Source organism: Mustelus asterias, chromosome 6, assembly GCF_964213995.1.
Source record: "Mustelus asterias chromosome 6, sMusAst1.hap1.1, whole genome shotgun sequence".
NCBI lineage: Eukaryota > Metazoa > Chordata > Chondrichthyes > Carcharhiniformes > Triakidae > Mustelus > Mustelus asterias.
The window spans coordinates 52,925,060-52,949,460 of record NC_135806.1 but is presented as its reverse complement, the minus strand read 5'-3'; the positions used below and the strand labels follow the sequence as shown (position 1 = coordinate 52,949,460).

Genomic DNA, 24,401 nt, shown 5'->3' with positions numbered 1-24,401 from the left:
AACCATTGAATAAAACTCGAAAGTCCTGCAAAACCTCAGAGCTCTGTAGAGAGGGACGGAGTTAACTTTGGAATCCAGTGTGACTTCTTCAGAACTCATTATCATTGAATATTTTTATTCAGCTATCTGGGAGGATGCTGTATGACAAATCCTTTCAATAGTACTTCATGATTGACAGATTCAAAAATACAAGAATAAAGCAAGAGTGATGATATAGTAAGAATTCGGAGGCGATAAGGCTTTCAGTCGGCAACACTCAAGAAAAGACTGAACAACACAACATTTCGCTGGGATTGTCAGTGAAATTGTCAATTGGAATTGAAGTTCGTGTTCAACAGAACATTAATGTGAGTTTAACCTGCACAAAGCAAAAGGCACTGGGAAGGTCATTGATCTGAAACGCCTCTCTCCTTACAGCTGCTGCCCGGCCTGCTGAGTATTTCCGGTATTTTCTGTTGTTATTTCGGGATTTGCAGCATTCCCAGCATATTGTTGTTGTGTATATGCCACACTGAGAGCAACCAACTGATCCGAATACCAAAGGCAGGCTGACAACTCATCCCGTGCCACTGAATTTTGTTAAAATTAGGATTATTCTTGTGTTAAATCAATTAATGGTGGCCCGATGGTAATGGTAGCAAGCGGCGGCCCTTCCATTCGTCCACTGACTAACATGCCCGCACTGTCTTTGAGATGAATTGGCGGTGCTCAGAGTGTGTTCCCATTGTGTTCCCAAGCGGAGGGACAGCATTTGACATTGGGAGCCTCACATCAGATGAATAAAACAAGCTGTGTGAGCCGGGCAGAGCTGAGAGTGCCTAGGAGAGCACCTTGGCTGATTGAGTGGATGCAAGTTGAAAGTGCTGTGGGGTGGCGGTGGGGGGGGGGGGGGGGGGAGCGGGGGGAGGTGGCGGTGGGGGCAGGTCTCGGGTCAGAGCTCCCCTCATTGATGGATGCTCCAGTTTGAACTCTATGGTGAGCGTTCACTCGAGAGGGAGTGAGGAACGGCGTCTTCTCCCTCCCCCCTCACCCAGTTGTTACTGCTGACCTCTTCAGAAGAGAACATCTGTCCATGTGGTGGGAATGACAGAGGTGTGACACCAAACAAGCTGACTACAATGGCCCTGCAAGTCGGTTGCAAATTTACCAATTTAAATGTGCTGTCCGCCTGTGGCTCTGATGTAATCAGTGTGAAAGGTGGGTCTGCTCCAAGTGCTGGCGATTCCTTGCCTCTTTCTCCCCTGGTGCAAGTGTGATCACAGCCAACTCTCCTACTTCCATCGATTGAGTCAGTGTGCAAGATCCTTCTTGCTGCTGGGAACGCCTGGACGTCGGATATCAGCGGAACAGCACTGTTCCAGCAACCCTGGCCACTGTCTCACCTTCAGCTTCTCTCAAAAGATCACTGCAGACAACGGACTGTACCCATTCACTCCTCTTGCTGCTCTTGTGAGTGTGAATGTGTTTCCCGTGGCTGGATCCTCTCTCAGTACAACAAGCTTGCTGACAGAAACTGCCTGAGAGCATCTTTGTCCATGTGAAGGATGAACGCGTACGGGTCTCCCTACATGTACATGGCCGGCCCGGTGTCCCAGCCCCGACCCCCTCTGCAAAGGACCCCCAAGTGCGCCCGCTGCCGGAACCACGGCGTGCTGTCCTGGCTGAAAGGGCACAAGCGCTACTGCCGCTTCAAAGACTGTACCTGCGAGAAGTGCATCCTGATCATCGAGAGGCAGCGGGTGATGGCCGCTCAGGTGGCCCTGCGGCGGCAGCAGGCCAACGAGTGCATTGGGAGCCTGATCCCGGACAGCATCCGAGCCGTGCAGGGGATGGCAGCCGCCCCTGTCCCGGCCGAGAGCCGCCAGCAGCCTCCAGCCAAAGGCTGGGAGCAGGAGCAGCCAGACAGCATTCTGCAAGCCAGGGCCGGTAAGAATGAAACAAAAAAGCCCACTCAAACCAAAAGAGCGGGCTGAATTTCTGATTTAAATCTGATTTTAGTCCAATTCTACCAAATGTTCACCTCCACTCAATCCCACTGCAGGAGAGATTGCAATAGCGATTGAAATGAATGGGTTTCGATGTGGGATCTGCAATGGGTTTTGGCTTTCGGAACTAAAGTGTAGTAAACACTGACTGAGGGTAGATTTGACCTGTGTACCCAGAACAACTTGATTTGATTCGTTCTTCTGATTGACATATTTACTAAAGAATGTTTTTTTAAAATCCTAAAGTGATAGGAGGCGTTGAAGACAGGGCCCAGAAAATAAAAAGTACACTGACTTATTAAACTGGGAAAAGACGTGGAAAGCACTGGGTAGAAAACAAAGCCTTCCACTTGTTACATTGACACCCAGCCTGTGTTTTAGATTCTCCTCCGGCTTAATGTCTTTAATGTTTATTTTTTAAATCAAATGATTTATTACAATAATTTACGAGGCAAATACATTCTATATTCTATATTTAGAGATACTGTCTAACAATGAACGGGTTTGCTATCTTCTCGGTAGGTTAAGCTGTATTGCTTATCGGGGGTAGATATTTGTAAACTCCCCCAGTGTATATTTGAGTGTACACTGACAGTTGCACAATGTAGAAACGGCGACTTCCGTCCGAAGTCCTACGAATATATATAAGAGCTGAATTTCCCCTAAGCAGTAATGATATGAAAGGCAGAGATAATCTTTTCAAACCGAAGACGACTGGGTGAAGTTGTTTTAACACAAGCGCAGGCGCTTTGCTGCAAACTCTCGCTCTGTTCATCTCACAGTCAATTACAGGGGGGAAAAGTTTATCTGGCGCTAACCCTATTATACCGGCTCCTAAATTGCGAGCGGACATCCTCATTGGCTCCCAGACAGCTTCCAGTCAGGGGAATTTACTGTTTATTTCTAAATAAATAAGTCGTGAACACAGCAGTTACTACTGTAGGATTTAATTAGTGGAGATTTAAAAAAAAACATCTCTACATTTTTGGGGAATAATTAGCACTTCTTAAACATCCTTTCAATATATAACTTAAATATATACCAGCCTTTCAATATATAACTCCCCGTAGATTTCATCCGAATCATTTCATTTGTAATGGCATTGAATACGATTTAAACAAAACTCTCATTTTAACTGAAGTAATATATGCTAACAAGGTGTGGTGAACCCGGCTGCCAACTGGAGTTTACTTGCTGCCTGATTGTTTGAATGGCCCCAAATGCTCACCGAGGTTAAAGGAGTCACCTCAAAAAGGCCCATTCGACATGGATCAGTGAAATGGCGGAGATGCGCGATTGGAAATGATCTTTTGTGTGTCAAAGGTGGAATATTTGTATACATCAGTTTACCAGAGGAACTATTTTATGTATGTTAAAGATTTTTTTAAAATAACAGTGAGAAATCGGCCGGCTTGTTTCACCAGCAGAGTGGAAGTTTGAGTTTGGATAGAAACAATGTGAGTTCTTTAAATGCATGATGTTTATTTAAGTTCTTTGGAGAAGAGGCTTTAATCGTTCTCTGTTCTCTCGCCTGTTCTGTAAAGTAATGGACATTTTGAAAGCCGGCGCTGAAGTTTGGATGCAAACTCCTGCACCTCTACCATAGTCTTTATCCAATCTGCATTTCAGCCATAAACTGATCCTTCCAATGATTTAGCTCCGGCCAGTTCTCCAGGCAGACTGAATGCAGTCAGACTGGGAGGGACAAAGAACCGTGACCTTTTCACCTGGAACCCAGGAAATAATCCACACGGTCAAACTTACAAAACTCCGATCAAGTGAAACTATCGACACTTTATTAGGTTAGGTTGTTTTTCTTAACAAATAGATGGTTAAAAATTAGTTACTTACAAAACAATAATGGGCCGCCATTAGGAACATTTCAGGTAAACTGGGGTTTTCTGTAAAGGAAGTACATGTGTAGGAAAATGTCCCAAGACAAGTTGTGTTTCCCATCGGAAGGGCCGTGTGTACAGTGCAAACATGGAGTGGGGAGTCCGGCACTGTCAATGATTTTGAAATCGGTCGAGTATGAAGTCGGTTTCCCATGACCACTCTCATATAGACAAGGAGGCTGTGCAAACTGGAGCTGGAGCCCAGTTCTGAGCTTGTCAAATGTCCCAAGTATTCAAAAAAAACAGCCAGCGCAGCACTCCAGTAAATAAAACATCCTCATTTAAGTTCAAATTCGGATAGAACGACAGCAGCCATAGTAATGCAGAGCATCGCATGACGCAGCCATCAAAATGGCAACACTCAAGAGAGCCGGTCACAGAGCTCTGCAATGCCTGATACCTTTTCAAATTAGTTAGGAAGATGGGAGTGTGCGGTACACTCAATTAGCAATACCCGTTGCTGCACATTAATACCTGATCATAATGTTAAATCTAATATTAACCTTGATACAAATAAAGCTTTCAGAACTGCCGGAAGACTTTGAAAGCAGACTTTCTGTAAATGCTGTATCATTTAAGTGGAAATATGACCTAACAGGACGGGTGCATTGGACAATAATGCACTAGCTTCATGACCAGTTATTACATTTCATACTAAATTAGTTGTAAAGGTAATTTTTGAAGGCGAAGGATACTCATAGTTTAATTAAAACATCTGGTTACGAATATTGGTTTAAAATCTAATGGTTACAAGAATGATAACTAACATCAAATAGCCTCTTGTGTTGAGAGTATGTTTTGCCGAAACTGTAAGCTGTGAACGGGTAAAGAAAGCTAAATTAAAACGGCGAGTTCGGTTACCTTGGGGGCTGCTGACACTCAGAGTTAACAACCTCGCCTCTGGGTAAGAAAGTTGTGGATTCATATCTAGCTTGGTTCTTCCGCGCAGTATCGAGAGCACTTCCCAGTGAGACATTTTAAACGGTGGCCTTGTTTGCCTTTTCGGGTGGATACAATTGGGAAAGAGCAGGCCACCTCTCCCATATGTTTGGCGAGATATTTGCCCCCTCGGAATAACGAATCAATTATCTGGCTGCGGTTTGCGGGACCTTGCTGTGTGTAAATTGGCCGCCACGTTTGCCTACATTACTGGACGTGTATCCGCACATCAAACATATTCATTTGCTACAAAATACAGTTAGTCATCTCAACCGAGTGCTGGTTATTGGGCCAGTTCCCCAATATATCAACGCTCACCGTTAAATTAAACCCGGCAAAGACAATTCAGCAGAAACACATCGGCTTCTAATTTATTATCAAACTTTTAATGATTTTCAAAGCGAGATTTCTGCTTTAACCATCATTATTAAGCAGAACGTTATTTAACCACATTTCACAGAGACTTTGTTCTATAGCCAGTAAACTACATTTCGCATCCAGATAGCTGTCACTTTTGCTGCTGCTGTCCCCGGTGTTGTTTTATTGAGCAGACCCGTTTTCTATACATGTTACACACATATATTAACAAAACTATGAATAATCAATGCGATCCAAAATCCGTTTTGTTGCGGTGATCATGGATACCATGTTAAATCTTTTGGTCTTTAATTATTTGTGGTTATTCAAACATCTTTAACCCAATATCTTCAGCGAAATATTTTAGATTACTAAAACATTTCGTTCGTTCGGCGAGAGAAAATCGCGATTGTTCTAAATTTGGAGTGGTTCAGTAGGTTTAAGTGGTGTCACTGATTTGCTAGTTTAATGATGGGGTTTGATAAATCCTCCTGTCGCCAGGATTCGTCTGTTTAACGAATTTAATTATTAGTTATTTACTATAACGTAGTGACTATTTTCTTAGATACATAGTGTTTTTAACCAATGCTACTTATACAATTAGATCTGCAGTAACCCATTAAGGAGTTACAATGGGCTGTTTTAGTTTTAGGAAAGGCGATGTGAACAATAAAAGAGTCAAGGGGCCAGTTAACGAAGAAATCTCACTTTATCTCATTAAAGGGTGATTCCTGGAGATCATTACTTATATAATACTACTTATGCGGCAGGCCATGACCCACTGGGTTTTAAATATATATACACATTTCACCTTGGTTTAAAATATATAGAGTAAAAAGAGAAGACCTGACAACCTTCACTGTGCCCTCTTACCAAAGCAACAACAAAATAAACCTTCCGTGTTCACTTCGCCCCTCATTGTGTTGTATTTGAGAAATAGCCTCGCCAAAGATGAGAAGGGTTTTGCAGCAATGCGGATTATTTCTCGGCGGCACAGAATGAGGATGGGAAACTTGGGGGGAAATTATATTTGGTTGAGGGATTTGGAAATTACAATTTACCAATATTTTAAATCGCTACACTCAGAACCACCACAAGGTAGATAATTTAATACAATCATTTCACACTCAGTACATTCTATGATACATTCTCTGACATTCAGGAATGGAATGGCGTTGATTTAAACTGAACCATTTCAAAGTCACACACGACAATGAGTTAGCAGCCGATATGTTGCACTGTGTTCTGTTCTGTAACAATACATGTAAATTTGCATCATCACCAGCCATTTTCCAGGTACAAACACCTGCTTGTTTGGGAGACGATGAGTACGGAGGGGGAAAAGATCCCTAACTAACCCAACAGTCGAGGATGTGATCTGGTGCCATGTGTGCCGATCTTGGCCAGGGCAAGTGTTGTTGCGGCACCTTTGTTTCCTTGTTCTCATAATGTCCATAATTATAAAGGAATCAGTGTCATGAGGAAATCAGAAAACGGCAATTCTTCATTAAATGCTGTTCACAGGGCCCGGAGGAGAGAGATACTTGTAACAATACAATTTAATTCGTTACACAAAACTTTCTTCTAACCTGCTGCATAATGCGATTATGCGGTCCTCTTTTCTATTTGGAAGTTTAAAATGTTGATTTGTCGATACATTATGAAAGATGTGTAAATTGATTATGGTCTGGCACTAGCTGCGGCGGTGGGGGATATATTGATGGTTCCAAAAAGCACTTTATTTTAAAGAGAAACATTGCCGCAATTACAGCTGACAGACTTTAACATCTCGGTGTGAAAATAGATGAGACGATTGGCACAGTATTGGATTTGAACAGATGATTAATAATCGCGCTTTGGTGCAAGGCTCTTAAACAAATTACAGCAATCAGACTAAAGCAAATTCAATCGAAATGGGACAACAATAACTTCTTCAGAAAAGGTCAACCAACACTGAAATGTTACCAAGCAACAGGCGAGTTCTTTGGAAATACAATCATATCCGCATTGATGTACGGCGCTTTGGAATCCAGTCAGCAGTTCTTCTAACAGCTTTCCAAAGAGAAGGGGAAAGTAAATCGCCATCAATCACAACGGGCACTGGCATTTTGGACATTGATTCGCTAATGTTGCATTTCTCCACGGAAATTGAAGGTCAGGAAGATTCTTGTTCCGAGAGCCTCTTTATTCAGATTTAAAGCGGGTATCTCTCGTTGTTAAAGAGATGGCCAAAATTAGTTTAAGTTTAAAGTTTATTTATTAGTGTCACAAGTGGGCTTACATTGACACTGCAATGAAGTTACTGTGAAAATCCCCTAGTCGCCACTCTCCGGCGCCTATTCGGGCACACTGAGGGAGAATTTAGCACGGCTAATGCATCTAACCAGCACTCCCATTCCCCACTCTCAAACATTACCAGCTATCTGGTTTTACTCGCCAGTCTTCCTCTTGTCCCCCACCAAAAACATGACCCATGTTATTTTCAATGATTTTTTTGCTCTTAAATCTCGCATTTACATTTTGCAAAGCACATGATCGGTGGAGCTGAAAATCTCTCTCTTGGAAACGAGGGAAGGCGCCAACACAGCTCATTCGGGGATTTGTCTGCCGGGACTGACTTTTAAAAACGAACAGTAACATAAAACTGCTTCCACCGTTTGAAATAGCGTACCTATACAGAGACATTTCCGATAACATTTACAATATGCTTTATATAAAATTATAGTTCACAATATATTTAAATACTGCTCTAAACGTAACAATTGCCGCTCGACTTATAATGGAACTTAACATTAAAGGCAAATTGAAATTGATGGAAACCCACTCTTAAACCGACCATCATCTAGATCCGGGTAATCTTCATTTCTAACCTGTTCTGTTGCTATTTCCAGTGTCGTGTCCTGAAATGGATCAGAGTTTTATATTTAAAACTACATTCCCTCTTGAGATTAAGGCAATCGGGCTAGATGTGTTGCAAAACTAGAACCGACAAAGAATTAACCAAACAAGAAAAGTTAACGGCAGAACTGGCAAAAACTCAATAAATATTTTTGACCAAGTCAGATAAATGCTAAAAAAAAACAAGCAACAGGGTTGTAACTCAATTCCCCAAATGAAAAACCAAGAGTAAGGGTTAAAAACAGGCGGTGTAAATCAGGCCATATCAGTCATCCAAGTGGCAAAATGGTGTAAGAAAACCAATTCATGGGAACATTATAGTGAGTTTTGGAGAAAAGGAAATGTGTGAAAGGTCTCAGTTTCAGTCACAATTTCCACGAAGGCAATCATAATGTTCCTCCAAGGGATAAAATCACAGAGAGAAAGAAATAAAAATGAAATTAATATGTGCACCCTGTTCCCGCTGCTTTGATCCTAACGGGAGAACTTGTACATTCCGCTAGCATTTTCATCAGCTCATTGAATGTACACTACAACAAACTCCTTTGTCTGCTTCAAAACATTTGTGGTTGTTTTCTAAAGGAAGGGCCATCGTTTTTTTTTGAAAATAAAACAGATTTGTAAATGGAAGCAATGGAGGAATTTTCCAAGAATTTTCACGTCACACTTTTAAACGTATTCACACATAAATATATTGAATTGTGGTTCAACACATGACATTGGTTATTATGATTTCTCAGGAATATCCATTATCTAAAATCAGACAACAATGGCATGACTGGATTCATATGATCTGTCCCCGGGTGTTCCCACGAATACAATAATGTCAATTTATCCAAACGTTATAACGATACATAGGACACTTCCTTTCTTGATTAACAATGCCTTCCAATACTCCATTTTGCCCTATAGAACGATTCACTTAGCACCTTGTTCTTCTAGTCTAAGACTATGAGAAGAATCTTCAAGAAGGTTTGATGGTGGCATCGTGGACAATAAAGAAGGTTATCTAGGATTGCAACGGGATCTTGATCAATTGGACTAGTGGGTTGATAAATGGCAGATGGAGTTTAATTTAGATAAATTTTGGTAGATTGAACCAGGACAGGACTTAAATAGTTATTGGTAGGGTGTTGGGGAGAGTTATAGAACAAAAAGATGGAGGGGTGCAGGTTCATAGCTCTTTGAAAGTGGAGTCACAGTTGGACAGGGTGGTGAAAAAGGCATTCAGCATGCTTGGTCATTGGTCAGAACATTGAATACAGGAGTTGGGATGCCTTGTTGAAGTTGTACAGACATTGAGTTATAAGTTGAGGCTGGATAAGCTAGGACTTTTTTCCCTGGAGCGTAGGAGACTCAGGGGTGATTATATAGAGGTCTATAAAATAATGAGGGGCATAGTAAAGTCGATAGTTAACATCTTTTCCTAACGGTAGGGGAGTCTAAACCTAGAGGGCATAGGTTTTAGGTGAGAGGGGAGAGATGCAAAAGGGTCCAGAGGGACAATTTTTCACACAGAGGGTTGTGAGTGTCTGGGACGAGCTGCCAGAGGTAATAGTAGAGGTGGGTACAATTTTGTCTTTAAAAAGTATATAGATAGTTACATGGGTAAGATTGATATAGAGGGATATGGGTCAAACGTGGGCAATTGGGCCTAGCTTAATGGTAAAAACTGGGCGGCATGGACAAGTTGGGCCAAAGGGTCTGATTCTATGCTGTAAATGTCTATGACTCTATGACTCCAAGGTATCATGACAGAAATCAACATCTTCATGAACGAACATTAATTGGGGAGGTGGTTTATTCAAATCTGTTAATCTGATTATTTGGACAAGAAATATTAACTACAGGTAAAATTCATTTTTCTAATGTTAGATGCTAAATTTAGATTCTAGGTTTGATGATAATATTATCAATCAGTGCTACATTTTATATCATCTCCTTTTACACACAGGTGGATCATCTCAATGGCCATAACTCAAAATCTATGTTGTCTTTGTAACCATTCTTTATAACAATTGGTTTATGGTTCTTACCGTAAAATGAATTCTGCAATCTATTCTATCAAAAGAATCCAATGTGCAATGTATCAAAGGTGACATATAACATCCAAAACAAATTAGTGGCTTGATTGTGATACATTGGTGAATCCCCCATGGTATTGTGCATCAAAAGTTGAAGATGCACTGTTTATGAATAGGATCTGCCAAGTTCGGTATGCAACCACTCTCCCACATCCATTAAAGCTGGTGGCAGCCCTCTCCCACCCAATAGGTATCTTTCTTTTCTCTCACCCAACAGATCCCCCCCCCCCTTCTTCAATAGAATTTGTCTTTCATAAGGCCCATTCTCTCCATTTCATACACATCTCCTGCTCAATAAATTATTCTTATCCATCCCTCTAAATAAGATCACTCTCACGTTATTTATTTTCCCTAATGGAATTTCCCTTTATCTCCAACTTCCTTGAGTCAGATATCTGAGCAAATCTTTCTCTCTCTCCATACTCCCATCTCGCAGTAGCATTTGGTTTTTCATTTCACTCTTCGTATTTTATAAAAGAACATTAGACTCTAAGAAATGAGAGCAGGAGAAGGCCATTTGGCCCTCAAGATTGCTCCACTATTCAATAAGATCATGGCTGATCAGATTAGGGTCTTAACTCCCTGAATTTCTTGTCTGCTCCCACAATCTTCGACTCCCTTGTAGGCCAAAAGCCTGCCTAAGTCAGCCTTGGATAAATTCAATGACACTGCTCCCTGGCAAAGACAATTCCAAAGATTAATGACATTCTGAGAAAATTGGCAGATCCAATGGGATGAAGCAGCAGTATAATATGAAGGGTACCATTCTTAGCAGTGTAGAGGATCAGAAGGACCTTGGGGTCCGGGTCCATAGGACTCTTAAATCGGCCTCGCAGGTGGAGGATGCGGTCAAGAAGGCGTACGGCGTACTGGCCTTCATTAATCGAGGGATTGAGTTTAGGAGTTGGGAGATAATGCTGCAGCTTTATAGGACCCTGGTTAGACCCCACTTGGAGTACTGCGCGCAGTTCTGGTCACCTCATTACAGGAAAGATGTTGAAGCCATTGAAAGGGTGCAGAGGAGATTTACAAGGATGTTGCCTGGATTGGGGGGCATGCCTTATGAGGATAGGTTGAGGGAGCTTGGTCTCTTCTCCCTGGAGAGACGAAGGATGAGAGGTGACCTGATAGAGGTTTACAAGATGTTGAGAGGTCTGGATAGGGTAGACTCTCAGAGGCTATTTCCAAGGGCTGAAATGGTTGCTACGAGAGGACACAGGTTTAAGGTGCTGGGGGGTAGGTACAGAGGAGATGTCAGGGGTAAGTTTTTCACTCAGAGGGTGGTGGGTGAGTGGAATCGGCTGACGTCGGTGGTGGTGGAGGCAAACTCGTTGGGGTCTTTTAAGAGACTTCTGGATGAGTACATGGGATTTAATGGGATTGAGGGCTATAGATAGGCCTAGAGGTGGGGATGTGATCGGCGCAACTTGTGGGCCGAAGGGCCCGTTTGTGCTGTGGCTTTCTATGTTCTATGTTCTATGTTCTAAAAGGAATTCCTCCTTATCTCCGTCTTAATTGGGAGCGCCCCCTAGTTTATATTCTCCCACTGTGACTATGGGAAACATCTCCTCAGCATCTACCCTTTAAACGGCATCTCCAGCCTAAATGATTGATGTAATCACCACTTCGAGACTTTTGATACTTTGTAGTGCAAAGTCCATTAAAATCCAATCGAATAGTTGCCCGTTATATTCAATTGCAACTAACCCAAAAGCAGATGGGGATGGCTGAGGACTAGTGATTAGGAAAATTAGGAGAGACATGCATGCAGAAGGATGGCGTCAGAAATGGATGAAGATTTGAGAGAGGATGGCAGGTTGGAGGAGATTGTGGAGATAGGGTGAGGCAAGGCCATAGACAGTTATCGCTTAAGATGAGGATTTAAAATCAGTATTTCAACACATAAAACAGATTATCATAATTCATTATGAACAATTAGCGGGGTAATTTTAACCAAAACCAGAGGATCTTCTCAACTAGCTGGGAAATGATTGGAACTCATTGTCTAAAACTGATCCCTGCAGGGCAGCTTTACTGCAATATTTAGTGTATTCTAGACTGTCCATTGGAGAAATAAACTTAAATCTTTCTTCATTACACAATTATTTCACAAACTATAATATGTAGAAATAGTGTATCTACGATCAAGCCTTGGATGAACTCAATATTGTAGAGGTGGATGTATGGAATCATAAAATAAAGTAAAGTTTATTTATTAGTCACAAGTAAGCCTTACATTAACACTGCAATGAAGTTACTGTGAAATTCCCCGAGTCGCTACAGTCCAGCGCCTGTTTGGGTCAATGCACCTAACCAGCACTTCTTTCAGAGTGTGGGGGGAAACCGGAGCACCCAGAGGAAATCGATGCAGACACAGGGAGAATGTACAAACTCCACACAAACAGTGACCCAAGGAATCGAACCCAGGTCCCTGGTGTTGTGAGGCAGCAGTGCTAACCACTGTGCCACCGTGCCACCCATCTTGGTTATGGACATGTTATATCGTTTCACAAGCAAGTCAGGGTGAACGGAATGTTGTTAATAGTCTGATTCAGTTTGTGAGAGTGGCAGGGGGAGAGATCGAGTCAGTAACAAGGCAAAGAGCTTATGCCAGGGCTTCGAAGTTGATGGTGATGGGGAGCAAGTGCAGGTCATTGGCAATGGAAGTAATCAGTCTTAGTGATAGAAAACAGAAATTATGGCTCACTTCAGGGTTGGTCAGGATGCAACAGCAGGTTCTGCTGAGGAGGTGGCTGGGGAGGGAGATGGAGTTCATGATAATAGAATAGGATTTCTGCTGGGGTGAAGATAAGTACTTCAGTATCCCTTGTTGTTCAGCAGAATGAACCTGTGACTCCAAGACTTGATATCACATAACCAGTCTGACTACATCGAGGTAGTCATTCAGTTAAGTAAGATATGGGTATCATCAGCATACATATGTAAGTTGGCAGAATGATGCTACCAAGAGGCAGGATATTAGGTAGAAGAGAGTGTTCAGAATAGATCAGTGATGATGGGGCAGGGGAAGAGAAGCCATTGCTGTGATGCACTGGCTGTATTCATGTAAGTGGGAATAGAATCACAGAAGAGTCCCCAAACAGTGATCCCAGAGAGTGGTAGTTAATGCCATGATGTGACTACTGAGAATTGCAGTCAATTACTCCTTGAGATATTTGAGATACTTATTCGTCGATTTGAGAAATGATATTGCCTTATTTAAATTTGAGAATTAGGGTGAGTTGGAAACACAAATTATGGGGGGAATTTGCAGTGGGAGAACATGATATTTAAAGTCCTGAGGGGGTGCTTTATACTGTTTAAGGAAAGGGAGGTTGTGAAACCAAGTTAAGGGGGACATTTTTGGCTTTTTAAATATGTGATCATTTTACTTTTATGGATGTGGAGTGGAACAAGTGAGAAACTGTCATTATCAGTGTATTGTCAAGGGAGTTTCATAGTAGAATGTGGATACATTAATTTGGAAGATTTTATTAAAAACATAGGAATCACTAGATGAGGAAGGACCAAGATCTACCTAGTTTGCCTTCTACCACCTAGGTAGTCGCATGATACAGCAACACCATTTACTGTTTCTTTTTTTAAAATAAAACTTATTTGATTTGCCCTTCTTTACAGCATTGTTCTTTACTTTTGGAAAATGGTATTTATCAATGATGTAGGTGCAGTGTAATGTTCGCCATGACTATTACTATGTCTATACCCAACTTTTATACCAGCAGAATATAGGTAAATATAATGTGTAGTTTTTGTTATAATTACAGAGAAGATTTGGAAGGGGAAGAAGGCTAACTGATAAACTTCTTTGATTATTTAGAATATATTATGAATGAAGCAGATGGTGGAGCTATCTATGATACAGTTCTTCAATTGTAGAATTCTTCAAAGTAAGCAAAAGTAAATGTAAACCACAGGGATCCAGTGTGGTTTATGGAACTGGAAATCTGTTCAAAATAGGAGTGCTAGTGATACTGTTAGTATAGAAGGGGGTGTTGGCAGGAGTTCCTGCTTAGTGCATAGAAATCTGCTATTTCTATTTTGCATTCATAATCATTAGAGTAAATTTAAACGTATTACATTATTAAGGCACCAACATTGGGTGTGCAGTGTTTAGCAGAAGGCTTAGGTGCAGGAATTCTACTGCTCCACCTGCCATGGAATCGGAGCGGGCGAGGGGCGATCAACAGAAATGTCCGTTAACCTCAGGCGAGAATTTCCAGTCTCGCTCGAGCGAGGCCGTAAAGGGTTGCCTATGCAACTGAGCTGACAAACAACAATTGTAAGTTAGCAAAGTATTCTTGGAATTTCCACTTGGATTCTCTTGATCTGCCACTATAACTTTAGAGGAAGATTGGTTAAATCCTCTGGGAAATGGCATAATAATGGCTAAAAATTGTCATTTCTCCAGGGGTCTGGTGAATTTCTGAGAAACATATGGTGGGAAATCAGGAGAATCCAACAGAAATTCAGCCCCATGAAATAGTCAAAATTTTCCATAAATACTCAATGAATGGGATTGGATTGGACAATGGAGTCTTGGAGAAAGGATTTGGGAATGATACCACTTTCAATGTCTGACCAAGGTGAAACAATTTAAGGAGCAGGTAGAAAACTAGGAATTATAACCAGAACATTATTAGGCTCTGGAGGCTAATTGAAGGTATTGAAATCCACTGGTTGCATCACACTTGGATATGTGTTTAATTGTGACCACCATGCTAATAAAACAGATTGGAGTATAGAGGATGCAGTGGAGTAACAACCCTATTGTAAAGGAAAGGACCAACAAGATCAAGTCATTGAAACCTAAGTTATAACATCTAGAAAGAAAATTGTTAAGCGAGGTCCCTCTTGAAGGAAGTATTAAGCAGAATAGAGCTCACATTAAATTATATCAAGAAAATATATCATGGACCAGATCTAAATTAATGAGAAATGATTTTATAGAACAAAATAATTACATTAAAAATAATTAAAGAATGCTCAATAGTTGGAACCATCTATCAGTTGTTTAGTACAGACAAAAATATTAGTCCAAATGTGATTTACAAACTTTGTCAAAATGAGCGAGAAAATACTATGTGAAACATAGCAATTGCGTATTTGACAATAAAGACAAAACTGTAAAATGATTCTCACTGCCTTACAGCTCTTTGGATGTCCTGAAATGTATTATACAATTATTAATCTCCTGTATTACCAATCATTTTGATACTGGCTTTAACAGACAGCCCCAAGTAACATCTGCCATGTTATATCATGGGCTGATTTTTGTCTTCACTGCCCCAATGATTTCTTGGTGGAATGGATCGCTCACCTACAATAAAATCCAACTGATTTTCAATCCATAGATTTCAATAGAATGAAAGTCATACCGGATCTATAGGAAGCAGGCAGGCAGGCAATCCATTTAATCAGATTAAAAGCAAATACTGCGGATGCTGGAAATCTGAAATAAAAACAAAACATGCTGGAGAAACTCAGCAAGTTCGGCGGCATCTGTGGAGATAGAAACTGTTAACATTTCAAGTCCACATGACTCTGCTCTGAAGAAAAGTCATACGGACTCGAATTGTTAACTTTGCTTCTTTCTCTATATGCTGCCTGATCTGCTGAATCTTTTCAGCATTTTCCATTTCACCAGATTCCCATTTAGTCACTTAGAACAGAAATCGAACTCCAATTTGTCTGCGATCGTTATGCCAATTCTCATTAAGGAAAAAAGAAACTTGGGCTTGAATTTTTTCAAGACACCACCATCCAAAAGCTCTTTACAGCCAGTGAATTGCTCTCGGAGTATAGTCACAGTTGTATTTGTAGGAAATGCACAGCAAACTCCCACAAAGGGCAATGTGATAATGACCAATTAAGTTGTTTTTTTTTGTGTGATGTTGATTTGGGGATAAATATTGACCAGGACAGCAAAGATAACTGGCTTGATCTTCAGATTAGTGCCCCAGGATCTCTTACCTCCACCTGAGAGGGCAGAAGAAGCTTTGGTTTACTGCCTCATCTGAAAGACGGCACCTCTGACATTGTAACACTCCTCGGTTAATACCAAAAGAATACCATTAGATAATCAGGATATTTTGGAAGCCAATCTAACCTTAATTGAAATGTTTAGGAAGCAGAGATTCTTTCTTCCATATCATCTAAACATTTATAATTCTGGCTTTTGGGAAACTATGTCCAGCCATGTGCAGAGCATTCACACAAACAGAACAGCTAAATCTCCAGCCAGCAATGTAAACAAATATCCTGCTGGCTGGAACTTGAACTGTAGCTTTTGATTTCAAACCAATAGCTCAGTGTATATGCTGTACCTCTCACTTTTCTTTGGCTAGGATCATCGAATCATAAAATCATATAGTACAGCAGTGGCCCTTCAGTCCATTGAGTTTGCACCAACACACGGAAACACCAGACCTCCCAACTAATCCCATTTACCAGCACTTGACCCATAGCCTTGAATGTTATGATGTGCCAAGTGCTCATCCAGATATCTTTTAAAGGATGTGAGGCAACCCATCTCTACCACCCTCCGAAGCAGCGAATTCCAGACCGTCACCACCCTTCGTTGAACAACATTTTTCCTCACATCCTCCTAAATCTCCTTCCCCTCACCTTGAACCTATGTCCCCTCATGACTGACCCTTCAACTAAGGGGAACAGCTGCTCCTTATCCACTCTGTTCATGTCCCTCATAATCTTGTACATCTCAGTCAAGTCGCCTCTCAGTCTGCTTCAACGAAAACAACCAAGTCCATTCAGCCTCTCTTTAAACTTAAATGTTCCATTCAAGGCAGCATCCTGGTGAATGTCCTCTGCACCTCTTCCAGTGCAATCATATCCTTCCTATAATGTGGCACTAGAACTTCATACAGTACTCTAGCTGTGGCCTCATCAAACTCCAACATAACCTCCCTGCTTTTGTAATCTATGCCTTAATTGATAAAGGCTTTTGTCCCATATGCCTTTTTCACTACCCTACTAACATGCCCTTCTGCCTTCAGAGATCTACGAACAAGCACACCGAGGTGGCTTTGTTCCACAGAACTTCCTAGTGTCCTGCCATTCATTGAATACTTGCTTTCAAATTATTCCTTCCAAAGTGTATCACCTCACACTTTTCAGGGTTAAATTCCATCTGCCACTTTACTGCCCATTTGACCATCTCATCTATATCTTCTCTAAGCCTCACTGTTAACCACTTGGCCAATCTTTGTGTCATCTGCAAGCTTAATAATCCTACCTCTTGCTTGGTCATCTATGTCGTTTATATAAATGACGAATAATAGGGGACCCAGCACAGATCCCTGTTCTACACCACTGGACACTGACTTCCAGTCATTAAAACAGCCATCTGTCACCACCCTCTGTCTCCTGCAACTGAGTCAATTTTGAATCCACTTTATTAAATTACCCTATATCCCATGTGCATTTGCCTTCTTTATAAATCTTCCATGTGGGACTTTATCAAAGGCTTTGCTGGAATCCATATAAACTACATCAACTGCACTACCATAATCTACAAACCTGGTCATCTCCTCAAAAAATCTGTCAAATTTGTTAGGCATGACCTCCCTCTGACAAAGCCATGCTGACTATCCCTGATCAAGCCTTGCCTCTCCAAATGGAGATAGATGCTCCTCTTTAGAATTTTTTCCAATAGTTTCCCTACCACTGATGTGTGACTCGCTGGGCTGTAGTTCCCTGCTTTATCTCTACAACCCTTCTTAAATAGCGGAACCACATTAGCCATTCTCCAGTCTTCTGGCACCTCCCCCAAGGAGGAATTAAAAATTCCTCTAGCTAGCTAGACTTCAAAATTGAAAATGACTTGACACACTAAGCTGAATATTTGTAACAGCTGCAGTGTGGGAACAGAACATTGGTATTTTGTTGGAGAAATATTCTAGCTGTTTAAGGTTTAAGGGTGCATTTATACTTCACATAGGCTTGAAGTAAATTTAACTTTGCCCAATGTTAAACTTGTAATGTATGTTTAAGCAGCAATTTTAACCTGGAGTGGGAGTGCACCATGAAAATAAGCAAAAATTCATTTCCAAACTGGAGTGGAGGGGAAATGCACACAATAGCACCAGCATAAGGCTGGCACAAATTTTACCCCCAGCACCAGTTGCTAATTTGCTTTCAGATGCTGGAGGAGGCTGAAGCCTGGGAATGGAAAATTGGGCGGCTGCAAGCTGACGTAGTTACTGGCAAGGGAAGTGGGAGTTTGGAAATTCCAGGTGATCACAGTTAGGGAAAGTAAGGAAGGGGCGGAAGATGGATTCCAAAGCTTCCTTGTGGACCATGGCGGTGGGGGAGTGGGGGGAGACCAAGAATACTTGAAAGGAAAAGGACTCCTTGACCCTAATTCTACTAGCCACCATTTTTTGAATGGTTCAACACAAGGCCTTCATCTCTGGAGTTCGGGTTTGAATCTTGTCCGTACTGACAGGACAACTGCCTCCTCTTTGAGCTATTCATTCCTAGAGGGCATGCAGCCACAGAATAAGCTGCCCTAACTTGGCATTAAATTGGCAGCTTTGGAGAAGCCACTGGATGGGATGGTGTGGAAACTGGACACTGTCAGAAAGTAGATGCTCCTCCGAAATTAGTGCTGAGATATCTTTTTGGGAAGAGAAGGGGGAGCTTCACTGGATGAATTTTACCCATTCACTTTGAAATCTGGAAAGCTCAATAGGATCACTCGCAGTTTTCACATTTGCAAATAAAATAAACACAAATTCCTTAACCTTTATTCGTACTTTAAGTTCCAAATATCATCTTTCTTTGCCTTTGTATCCTTTCAAGGAACTAATAGCTTTCCTGTGATTAAGTAATCAGAATAAATTGCTGTATTTCAGCTGGGGGAGTTGCACTTCAAAGATACAAGCTCTTCAGATTTTTGCTGTATCACTCCAAAACTATGTACAGTAGCACAGGGTTTATACATTTACTCACCAACCATCAGGGCCCAGACAAACCACAAAGATGTGATCAAAGCCATTAAATAAGAATGTTAGCTGCTGGAATCCCACTGCTTATCGTACAAAATTTAAAATGGTCCAGAGTAGGGGCTGAGGCATTTGACTAATTAGGGGTGCATCTGTGACTAACACCCTCCTCAATCCACCTCCCACAGGAGACTGTAGAAATGCAAGAAAAAGGTGACCTGACCAGAGTGTGGAGGACAAGAAACATTAATTAGCTAAAAAAATACTCAGTCCCTACTCACCTTTAGATTCGTCCCATTTCATCTGGTATTGACCAGATAAGGCTGATGAAAGATGATTGATGCTAAACTGTGTTCCAACTGAGGACTACGATGTGGATACACTCAATTTAGCAGTATCTGCAACCCTCTAGCCTCCACCTGCCCCCTCTCCACAGGGCAGCACAGTGGCACAGTGGTTAGCACTGCTGCCTCACAGTGCCAGGGACCTGGGTTCGATTCCATGCTTGGGTCACAGTCTGTGCGAAGTCTGCACGTTCTCCTTGTGTCTGCATAGGTTTCCTCCAGGTGCTCCGGTTTCCTCCCACAGTCTGAAAGATGTGCTGGTTAGGTGCATTGACCATGCTAAATTCCCCCTAGTGTACCCGAACAGGCACCAGAGTGTGGTGACTAGGGGATTTTCACAGTAACTTCATTGCAGTGTTAATGTAAGCCTACTTGTGACACTAATAAAAAAACTTTAACTTACATACTTTTACATTGATAGCTTTGATGGGAAGGGTCGAGGCTTCCTCCTTAAACCATCCTGTGACACAAAAATAGGTAGAAAAGTGAGATGTGAAGAGGACTTAAGAAGGGAAATAGGTAGGTTAAGTGAGTGGACAAAAAATTGACAGACGGAGTACAATGTGGGGAAATGTGAACTTGTCCACTCTGACAAGAAGATTAAAAATTAATCATATTATCTAAATAGAGAGAGATTGCAGAGCTCTGAGATGCAGAGGGAACTGAGTGTCTTTGTGCATGAATTGTAAAAGGTTGGTATGCAAGTACAGCAAGTAACTAGGAAAGCTAGTAGAATATTATTGCTTAATGCAAGGGGAATTGAATACAATAATAGGGAGCTTATGCTTCAGTTATATAGGGCATTGGTGAGACCACATCTGGAGTTTTGTGTACAGTATTTGTCTCCTTATTTCAGGAAGGTTGTAAATGCATTAGAAACAGTTCAGAGAAAATTACGAGACTAATAGCTGGAATGGGTAGATTGTCTTAAGGGGAAAGAATAGACAGGCTCAGCTTGTATCTTCTGGTGTTTAGAAGAGTAAGAAGTGACTTGATTGAAACATAAGATCCTGAGGGGCCTTAAGAGGGCGGATGTGGAGAGGAATGTTTTCTTTTGTGAGAGAATCTAGAACTAAGAGGTCACTGTTTAAAACTATGGGGTCATCCATTGAATGATGTGGAGATGCCGGCATTGGACTGGGGTGAACACAGTAAGAGTTTTAACAACACCAGGTTAAAGTCCAACAGGTTTATTTGGTAGCAAATACCATTAGCTTTCGAAGCGCTGCTCCTTCGTCACATTTCCACTCCATCTGACGAAGGAGCAGCGCTCCGAAAGCTAATGGTATTTGCTACCAAATAAACCTGTTGGACTTTAATCTGGTGTTGTTAAAACTCTTACTGTCATCCATTTATGACAGAGATGAGGGGAATTTTTTTTTTCTCGTAAGGCTGTGAGCCTTTGGAACTCTCTTCCTCAAACAGAGATGGAAGCAGAGTCCTTAAATATTTTTAAGGCAGCACTAGATACGTTCTAGATAAGCCAGGGGGTGAAATGTTAGAGGGGGTAGGTGGGAAAATGGAGTTGAGGTTATAATCGAATCAACCATGAACATATTGACTTGTGGAGGAGGCTCAAGGGCGGAGTGACATTCTCCTGCTCCTAATTCATACGTTTGTACATCTGCATCAAAACTTGAACTGGGGTAACCAGATTTCGGCAAAGTTTGAGGACACATGGAGGACACCTAATGAATTTATGATGGATTTCTGCCAGAGTGATTGAGCAATTTGAAGCCCTAGTTTAGCTTAGTGCACTCAAAAACTGGCACCATTTAACAGAAAAATGCATTTGTGGAATTATAAAACAAACAAAAAATGCAGAAAGGCTGATTTGCTTCCAACTTTGACTATTAGCATGCTACATCAACTCAATGCAGCCCGGTGATAGCTGCATGGAAATGTGATCTGATTGTTTGATGCAGCATTTCAAAGCATAAATAGAAGTAACAGTCACTGAACAAGTTCAAAAACCCCTCGATAAAATGGTCAGTGTGGCATGCAAGACTAGTTTTGATCACCTGAGGGGGGTTGGTGAGGAATTTACCAGCCTTTTTTTTGCTTTGATTGGTCTTTCGAGTGTTTTTTTTTACCTTTCCTACAGATGACACGACTAATGGTGGGCAGCTGGCTATTTGAGCTGGTGGTGAATTTTGATGCCACATTGTGGTTGCGTGGGTAGGCAAGATGGACGAGCTGATCTTTTCCTGCCTGCTGATTTAGTGTGATGATGTGTTTGTGTTGCAGTGTTAAAAGTTGTGCCTTTTATTTTGCTAGTTCGAAATGTCAGGTCATATTTCGAAAGGAGAAAAAACACAGAGCCATGGGGGCTCTGGATAATACTGGGAATGAATCCGCTTTTAGAATTTGATACCACAGCAGAGCTATGAATTACATTATTTGCTTCTTACTAAACTCAGGGTGCCAGTAGCAGTAAACTGCTCGTGATCCTGTACAGTGTTACTTTAGTAGTGTTAGCATATTTCTGCTCATAATGTAATTTTTCTGCTTTTGTACTTGGACACACAATGTTCATTTTGTGTCGCAATGAAAAGTAAGATAGCTACTCTTGGCAAAAAAAACTGAGATGGTATAAAACATAATTAAAAATTATGGGCGGCATGGTAGCACAGTGGTTAGCACTGCTGCTGCACAGCGCCAGGGACCTGGGTTTGATTCCTGGCTTGGGTCACTGTCTGTGTGGAGTTTGCACATTCTCCCCGTGTCTGTGTCGGTTTCCTCCCACATTCTGAAAGACGTGCTAGTTAGGTGCACTGACCCGAACAGGCGCTGGCGTGTGGCGACTAGGGGAATTTCACAGTAACTTCATTGCAGTATTAATGTAAGCCTTACTTGTGACTAATAAATAAATTTTAACTTTAAAACTTTAAAAAATGGGGAGCGGCAGCCTCATGGAGGTGGGGAAAGAAATAACTTCCTTTTTTTCTCTCTTTCCCTATATGTATGAAGTACGTGATCTTCATTCAGGGCACAGATAAAATCAATGTACACCATGTGAAATAATTTACTCTGTTCTATCCTTGAAATCACCAAAGTATTTTCATTAATTCCATAGCTTCATCAATAAATTATCATTAAATATATTAATACACATGAATAGATGAATGTCTTAATTCCCAGCATATAATATTCTTGCAAAGAAATGTCTTGCTGATAAAAGGAACAGTTCAGAAGAGTAAAAATAACCACCTATTTAATATGCTTAATATTCGAAAACTATCAGAATAGCTCGGTGTACTGTGACTATTTTAAACTTGTCGTTTCTGGACAATTTAATGCTTTAGTACTAGACAGACCACAGAGTTCGTTATCAAACTTAGAATTCTGATAAAATCCTTAAAGTGTTTATCGTCAGTTTCATCTTTCTCTCTTTTATTCCTTAGACGTAAGTGAGGAGCGTTTAGACAGCCAGGTTACAGATGAGACTGTGGAATCGTACAGTGACAAAGAGTCAGGACAAACAAATTCTCCGGATCTGGCCAAAGGCAAGAATTGTTACACAGCTGAAAGCCCTGAAATGGCAGTGATCGATGAAGAGCGATTTCCAGTTGAGAAGAGTGGCAATGGCTTGGAAACAGTACCAGAAAGCTCCAAATTTAATCTGGACCAAAACCAACTATTGATGGATGGTCTATCTGGAACTGTGTCAATTCCTTTCTCTTTAAAAGGTAACAGACCTCCTATTGAAGTGCTGAAGAAGATATTCCCAAATCACAAAGCTACAGTCCTTGAGCTGATTTTGAAAGGCTGTGGGGGTGACCTTGTTGGTGCCATTGAAATTCTTCTGTCAAGTCGCTCTGCTTTGGCTTCAGATAGACCTGCAGAAACCCCGGATGTCCTCTCTGTGTCTTCTAATGGACAGACGTTTTTTGAACATGCTTTTGGCTCCTATCCTGTTGCCTCCTCTAAGTGGTCTGTTGGGTCAGCCTTCAGGGTCCCGGATTCCTTGAGATTCTCCAGTGATCCTGGCAATGTCATGTCAAGCCCGCTGGCCATGCCATTACAACACCCATTTCCTCAGCCTCCTCGCTACCCACTGGTCCTGAGGAACAGCTTGAGTAGAAACCAGGGAAATCCATTCATATCAAATGATGTTGCTTTGTGGAACACCATGACACTCCAGCAGCAATACCAGCTCAGATCTCAGTATCTCACCCCTTTCCCAAACACCTCAGCTGGCATCTTTCGCAGTTCCCCAGTACTTTCCTCTCATCCTACCAGTGATCCCAGGCTTTCAATTGCTGATGAGGGCTGTTCGATGGTGACTAAACAACCCATTTATACAGAGGAGGACTATGATGAAAGGTCTGATTCTGCAGACTCTAGAACATTGAACTCATCCTCTTAAATAATATGTAGCTGTCGCTCACCAAATAGAATATGAAAAGGGAAATACTTGAATGTAGCAACAAGGACTCCAAGTAGATACTCCATCCACTAATTACTATCCCTAACTGGGCATAGCCAAAGGAATATATTACATAGTTATCCAGTTTATATTGTCATGGTTAGATGTGTTAGTTTAAGAATATGTATAACTGGTAGCTATACTTCTTAATGCATGTAATATGCTGTGATCATGATGGCAAGTGAAAAGAAAAACTAGACACTTGAACAGCTATCTGTAGCACGCTCACCATTTAAAATGCAAATAAATGAAAATGATATACGTACTCAGTTGCACAAAATGTCATTCACACTGTTTCATTCAGTACATTTAGCACCGTCTGATGCACATTTTAGGCAATGTAATAGCTTTTATACAACCCAGATTTAGAATAAAAGTAAATGCATATTAGAGATACGTTTGACTATGATGGAAGTGGATGAGCAAACCAATATATTTAACGAATAAAGGTATTGGACATCCTAACTCCATTCTATAGAAATAACA

The 24,401-nt window shown here is 41.3% G+C and overlaps 1 protein-coding gene across 1 annotated transcript; it reads left to right on the top strand.

Annotated features, from left to right (window-relative positions):
- Positions 1-1,544: 1,544 nt before the first annotated feature.
- On the top strand, positions 1,545-23,855 carry dmrt3a (doublesex and mab-3 related transcription factor 3a). The gene is made up of 2 exons (XM_078215382.1): positions 1,545-1,926; positions 22,891-23,855. Exons 1-2 carry the CDS (start codon positions 1,545-1,547, stop codon positions 23,853-23,855), a joined length of 1,347 nt encoding a protein of 448 aa, XP_078071508.1.
- The last annotated feature ends 546 nt before the right edge of the window (positions 23,856-24,401 follow it).